Source organism: Chiloscyllium plagiosum, chromosome 9, assembly GCF_004010195.1.
Source record: "Chiloscyllium plagiosum isolate BGI_BamShark_2017 chromosome 9, ASM401019v2, whole genome shotgun sequence".
Classification (NCBI taxonomy): Eukaryota; Metazoa; Chordata; class Chondrichthyes; order Orectolobiformes; family Hemiscylliidae; genus Chiloscyllium; species Chiloscyllium plagiosum.
Window position 1 is genome coordinate 30,974,787 of NC_057718.1, and position 7,564 is coordinate 30,982,350.

The 7,564-nt window shown below is 39.7% G+C and overlaps 1 protein-coding gene across 1 annotated transcript; it reads left to right on the plus strand.

Moving 5' to 3' along the window:
• Window positions 1–34: 34 nt before the first annotated feature.
• On the plus strand, window positions 35–3,644 carry six3a (SIX homeobox 3a). The gene is made up of 2 exons (XM_043695650.1): window positions 35–836; window positions 2,576–3,644. Exons 1-2 carry the CDS (start codon window positions 154–156, stop codon window positions 2,766–2,768), a joined length of 876 nt encoding a protein of 291 aa, XP_043551585.1. The 5' UTR covers window positions 35–153; the 3' UTR covers window positions 2,769–3,644.
• Window positions 3,645–7,564: the final 3,920 nt, after the last annotated feature.

A 7,564-nucleotide genomic window follows, 5' to 3' on the forward strand; every position in this document is an offset into this window, starting at 1 on the left:
ACACCGCCAAGACCAATAGAAAAAGCGAAAAAAAATCAGTGCTCCACACAGTATTTTGGGGATATAATATGAGGGAGTGTGACACTAGGCGATTTCGTTGCATCTGACACGTTTTTGTGTTTTTTTTAAATATAAAAACCACCAAGTCAGTCCATGGTGTTCAGGTCCCAGTTCGAGCTATACAGCGCCTTTCCCTTTCTACCAAACTCAGCCGAGCGCGCTTTTCTCCTCTTAGCCAGCTCCCGGCCCCAAGAAGAGTTGTCAATGTTCCAGCTACCGACCATCAATTTCACTCCGGAGCAAGTGGCCAGCGTCTGCGAGACGCTGGAGGAAACCGGCGACATCGAGAGATTGGGACGCTTTCTCTGGTCTTTACCTGTGGCGCCGGGGGCATGCGAGGCGATCAACAAACACGAATCGATCCTCCGAGCCCGGGCGGTCGTGGCCTTCCACACGGGCAACTTCCGAGACTTATACCACATCCTGGAGAACCACAAGTTCACCAAGGAGTCCCACGGCAAGCTGCAGGCGATGTGGCTCGAAGCGCACTACCAGGAGGCCGAGAAGTTGAGGGGTCGCCCTCTGGGGCCAGTCGACAAGTACCGTGTCCGCAAGAAGTTCCCCCTGCCCAGGACCATCTGGGACGGCGAGCAAAAAACGCACTGTTTCAAGGAGAGAACGCGCAGCTTGTTGCGAGAGTGGTACTTGCAGGACCCATACCCAAACCCTTCCAAAAAAAGGGAACTGGCCCAGGCAACTGGTCTGACCCCGACACAAGTGGGGAATTGGTTTAAAAACCGCAGGCAGAGAGACAGAGCGGCGGCTGCCAAAAACAGGTCGGTTGTTTTATTCCAGGTTTCCCTTCTGCCAACTAGTCCAATTAGCATGTAAATAATGTTTCAGAGACTCAGCAAACCTTCATCACAATCCAGTGAATAAAATCATAAGACAAACTTTGTTTAAATGTACACAGCATTTTTACGAATAAAATAACATGTTCATCCAGGATAATAACTGAAACAAATAAAATCTCAGGTCAAACTTTTTAAGCAGTTCAGCAAATGAACAAAATTACAGTGTGGTGGTCAATATTGGGAAGGTGTTAGAATGTTTTTAAAAATTCGAATTATCAGTTATAAAACAGGATCACAACTGACCACGCAGATTTAACAACATAGATTCCATTAAAAAGCTCACCAATCGCAGTTTCATGAAGATTAAATCTAATAAAAGCTTTTGGAAAATAATACCAATTTGTGTAAGAAACTGGAATTAAAGACAGTCAAATTAATAGTAAAATTTACTCTAACCAATTAAAGAAAACAATGCCTTTACTGACTCCCGTACAGTGAAATGAGACCTGATATAATTATTTGGACAAAGTTTAACAAAAATAAGTTAAATATATTTTTGTTTGATTCAGAAACAGACTTTAAGTTTGCTGTGTCAATGGGCATAAAAGTGTGTGGTTTTATGGAAAGCTTTAATTTGTAGCCAAAAGAAAGCAAACTATCACAGAACGTAGAATAACTTCCGGGAGATTGCTAATTTCTGGTTTAGGTAAAAGGACAAACAAATCAACGATTGTTTACTCCTAAACTAAAGTAAGCACATTTGAATTGAGATGAATAACATTATGAATGGGTGCTCACTCATTGAAAAAAAATACAAACACAGTATTTTCCACACCATGAACTGAGAAATCCCATCCTGAATACATTGCCAGACCAGTCTACGACAATTGAAGTTCTTGTTTTTGGATATTTGACTAAAGTTTATGTGCCAATGAGGGTGTTAATACTACTTTCACCGTCTAAAAGTTATTGGGTACCCACCTCAATATTTGAGGTATATTAACTTTTCAAATACGATGAGGACGGCATACTTTGGCGGGGGTTCAAACCAATTCTGGACATTATTTACTTTACAGACTACAGCAATGCCTCTTTATCTAAAATAAACACATGCTGTTTGACTTGCTAACATTCAAAGTCCCTCTAACATTTCAAGTTAGCATGATAATTATCGGCAGAGTATAGCTTAAACACAGAAATTGGGAATAACTTGAAGCATCATTTTAGCAAGCGGGTTGCTGTAAGATGCACCGATAAGACCGCATTCTAACTTTCGAGAAACACTTTCCCAAGCAGCGAAACAATGAAACGCGCGCTAAACTTGAAGACATACATTGTTTCCGACTAAATGTACATTTCGGTTCGGTCAGTTTCTGAACATTATGCTAACTGAAACCAACAAACAAATTGCAACGAAACGACTGAACGGCCGTATCTGATATGTAAACTTTCACCAAATTTTAAACAATTGCTGGTTTATTATTTAAAAGACAACCAACTATTCGTGTACGCGCGACAGCCGATGAATGCTATTTTGCTGCATGCTTAACGATGCTTAGCTTTTTAACAGTACAGGGTTTAAATTGCTTTTCAATAACTCTATTTGTCTTGTTCTTCCAAAATAAGGATCCATGAGTAATATTCACCGATTCTGTTTTCATTTGTGAACCCCTACCTCCCCCCTCCTCCTCAACTCTCTTCATTTTGTTTGTCTGGAACAGGCTGCAACATCAGGCAGTGGGACAGAGTGGGGTTTGTACGCTATCGGAGCCGGGCTGCCCTGCTCACAGCGCGGCAGAATCTCCGTCCACAGCCGCCAGCCCAACTACCAGCGTGTCGAGCATGACAGAGCGAGCCGAGACGGCCACATCCATTCTCTCGGTAACCTCTAGCGACAGTGAATGTGATGTATGATACAAAAACAAACAAACTCTTAATGCATTCACGAAGGACTATGGACCTGAGATTTGAAACAAACAAAGGACATTTAATGAACATTTTTAAGAAAAAGAGAGAAACAAAAACACATTCGAGAAGGAAAAAATGTGACAGTTAAAAAAAAACAAATCTAAGACAAGCACGTCTGATCCAGCGCTTTCCATGGAGCCACCCGACTTGCATGATGTATTTTATATCTGGGAAAATAATAATCTACGTTAATATTTTTTACAAGGATCTACAATGAAGAGGGAATGAGAGAATCTTCGTCGCCTTTGTTGCTCTCTATAGTCCGAGTGCTGGTCAGACCCCCGAAGCCAGGCTGAGAATCGTTTTTCTGTTCCGCAGACAATCATTTTTCGTAAGCACCTTTTTCTACACTTCTGTTACTGCCTGTGTGGGTACTGGTTATGTGGAAGAATAGTTATGACTGTAACAGATTTTTATTTTTTATTTCAAAATTTTATATGAATTATGTATATCTAATGACGCGATCATTCTCCCAGTTTGTAATATATGTGTAGAAATGCCTGTATATGATATTGCTTTTTTTCTCTTTCTTTCTGTCTCGATCACAGACTCAGTGTTCTTGCATATTGTGTCAAACGTCTGACGAAAGTACTAGGTTCTTAAGAAAGTGGGGAGGGTGGGGGTGATATCCAACTAGATAAATCTAGTGCGATGTAATTTTATGCAAAGTGCTATTTTGAGTATCTTCAGCAAGTACGAAGTTCTATTATATCTCCCGAGTTTATGTAGGGCGCTTACTAGTCACTGTTTCTCCAACTGTGTGTTTATCTATATGTAAAGAAAAACTTTCTAAATCAAAATATAGTATTCCGTTTTCTTATACCTGGTGACTTATTGTGTCTTTCTCTGCGAAGTTACTTTGAATGGTTCAACATACTTATACACAGAAACTACAAACGGAGGAGTTTGTCTGAAAAGGGAATACGCATTGAAGGGTATTATACTCTTGTTTTGGATTTCGTAAAGAAAACCTTTTTTATATGTAAAGTCGGACAAATATATCAGTCATATTAAAATGGGGTCCAATGATGGGGGAGGGGTAAGTGTACTTGTGTTTTACTGAAATAGGTTACCTCACAAGCTATCCACTTTACGAGGAACTTTATTGCAACGACTGAGTGTTTTGGATTAATTGCACAAGAAATTGGGTTGGAGACAGTAACTTCCTCCTATTTATGGCGGCAAATGAAAACAGTAAATACGAGGACTCGCCATTTAATCAGCTAATCATATTACAGCTCCTCCCCGTGCATCTTAAGTTCATTGTGAAGTGTTGAAAGAAGTCTTTATTTGCATGACTAACAGTCTACCGCCAGCACCTTTGCACTAATGTCGTTCATTGCCCCGGGCTGTTAATTCAAGCGTGAATTAAAAATAGAACTGAGCCCTGAACTTGTTTTCACTTGTGAAGTTTTTGAAATCTATCCCTGTGTGCTTTGGATAACGATTGAGAAAATCCGTGACGGGTTCTCTGGCAACTAAAACGAAATTTAAATGAGACCCAACCGCTAACTACAGAAACCAACAAACACCATCGGATAATTGGATGTTTTGTACTTTTCTTGAGGTTTAAACATTCAGTATAGATCTTGTATATACATTTCCATTGTATCAAAGATAACATTGCTCCAAAACTCACTAATAGGCAGATTCCACAGTTACTTTAGACAGAAGCTGCAATCCAAACTTCCAAGGGTCTTTATAAAGAGGAGTTCGCCTCTCCGTTTTTGTTTAGGCAAACCATGACTGCAGTAGATTTCAGATTTATCGCCGTGTAATAATAACAATTAATATTTATTTTTATTTTTCTAATTATGTGTGGTAACAAAAGCTATTAGCTTAATGAACGATTTTTTTTCATGTAAAGTTAATGTGTTCACTTCAACCTTTGTAAATGCTTGGCAGCGATCTGTTTCGCTCTGCGCTGCTTGGCGATAATTGAATCTTTTTGAAACTGTTGCTTTTGTGTGAGGAACACAATCTTTCCACCGCACATTTCTATTTCTACGTGAATGTCTATTGAAACCCATCTATGCAGCAAAACGATTAACAAGTGAAATGATTTTGGGGCAAATTAAAAGGCTATATCACGTCCCTTTTTTTCTAAAAAAAGTTTAGAGTTTTTAAAATGTTTTTCGTATATTGGATAAATCATTTTCGAACTGGCTAAAATTGCAATGTTGTAGGTCACTAAATTTGGATCATTTCTAAATCCAATCAAATAAGTACATTGAGATAGTTTTAAACAATGGCCTGTAGAAAGCTGCGTTATTTCAATAGTCTTCTACAGTTGTTACATTGCAAGACGACTTGGCTTGTCGAATACTGTTGTTTGTTAAAGGGCGTAGTTATATAATGTGTGCATATGTGAGCATTATCTAGGATGAAATGCAGTTTAGAAATCTATATAAACAGATTTTCAATTGGTTCAGGCTAAATCCCCAGCAGTTTTCTCTTACATTGAAGTAACTGTACCTCGCCTTGAGGGGAAGGGAGCGACGGCGTACAAAAGTGACTGTTCTGTTTACACTAATGCTGCAAAGGTTTTTGTGATTGTGGACTGAGGCAACAAAAAAACCGAGTAAAATGCGGAAGCGGAAAGTTCCCGGAGCTGCTTTTGCAGGAAGGAAGAAGCAAGAAGGCTCCGCGGAGAGGCCGCGAGCATGCGCGCTCCCAGCGTGTTACTTTCAAAGAGTGAACTGAGCTCAGCTGCCAGAACAAATCGTGTCAGGCAAGGAGAGATAACATGCACTTATTAGTGAAATCTCCTTGAAACAATGGTTTGTAGCTTTAAAATGGCAGTTCTGGCAGTATATGTCTTTCACAAATTATTTTTCAATAGAAGTTTTAGGATGCTTTCTTTAAGAAATTGGCATTTTGATAGATGAAAACTCCTGATTTTGCATTGTTTTGTTCTTGGGTAGTGGATTGAGACGCAAATCTGTGAAAATCTGAATTTAAGCTTCCAGACTCACTAAATCCTTCTGCCCCGGAAAGATATGGCCTATCACAAGCAAAAAGCCAAGGCAGCTTACTTCGAGTTCGCCATTACCGATTATTATCGATGAGTCTTCTTCAAACCTCCATTAGTTTATTATCCATGACAAGCCTAGCTGTTGATTTAAATGAAATTAATCTAAAGCCGATGAGCATTTATTCAGCAATGCTCAAGCCTTCGGCGTTAGATACAAGTCAAACAGATGGCATGGGCTGTATATGACTTTGATATTCCACTCGGGTGCTAATATGCCAAATGCACCAAATCATACAAGAAATACAGTGAGGGCAATACAGCTGCTATCTGTTTGTATCCAACTACACAGTTTGGACCATGAAATCCTTAAATATGATACGCTTTTAAAGGGAAGTTTCGGAGACACTGTTCTATACGCTATAGACGAGAGCGCGGGTTACTCTGAGTCACTTTGCAAAGTCTCCAGTCCTGGTTACATCAAGTCACATACAAAAACGCACAGGCCACACAAGTGCGCCTAATTAATGTTAATAAACACAAATGAATGCATGCATATTATTTCGCTGTTCAGAAACACATCGATTAATGCAATTAATGCATTTATCCTTTGAAATAGATTCAGGGCGGGCACAGAAGTAGCAAAATAGTTGACTATGGACACGGCGTATTCTGATCTTACTCTAATTTGGTGGTTTAGCAGAGCAGAAGTTTTCTTTATAATCGTGTGTATTCGTGCAGTTCTTTAGCAGCGCGGTGCTGCGTCCGGACTGATTTCTGGAAGATGCGGTCAGAGACGCCCAGCGAGCAGAACGGAGAATCAGAAAGGTAGGAAATAATCTGATAACCTGACTTCTCAACATCACCTCGGTCTTCTTCCATACCCGAATGTAATATTTACCTTATGTTTGGTGTCCCCCTCCCCATATTTATAAATAGCAATTAATAAAAACGTATCACAGTGAGACCGTATACTGGTTTGTTTTTCGGTGGGTTGTGGCCATAGCGAGACCAAGAAGCTAGGTGTCATGGCTCCACTTTCGAAAGGAAAGGAGGAACCACTAATCCGGAATTTCAACAAAAAAAACCCCGTACATTTTGGTTGTAATGAGAGTTCGACACATTCGGACGTGGAAAATAGAATACCCATTCAAGGTCTGAGTTTTAATTTGCCTCAAGTTGAATTGCCCAATAATCGATTTCGTTTTGTCATGTACTTGTTACATTGCGGCGACTTTAGGCTCTTAGGTATTGCTTTAAAACGTAGAGGAAGAGTGTTTTGTATTAATGTCACAATAATATTCCAAATAAATCAGGACTCTACGACTTTCGACAAATCACTTTTTGACGAAAATGCAACTATTTATTTGGATGTGATAAGAAATATTGAATTTAGTTCAGTCACAAGGTGTAACTTCCTCATTTACTGACATTAACCACATCTTGGTCTCGCGCACTGCAGCTGTTTATACTTACTCACTTTTCATAGAGCTCTGATGGATATAACATTGAGTTTCTCACTTTAAATGATTCTTTGAATGAAAAGACAGGGCATCTAAAAAATACATACTTTAGGACTCTAGGGATGTTCACCTGTGCACACCCGCACTGCAGCTGTTCTGTAAATATGGCAAACAGTACCTTTATTCAATGAAATGTCTTCGAGAAATTGCTAGAATAGTCACAATGTTTCGTCGACTGTACCTCGCTAATTAATACAGGCAACCGTGTGGTCATTAACTCGAGCATTGAACTTCGGGAAGCGGTGAGC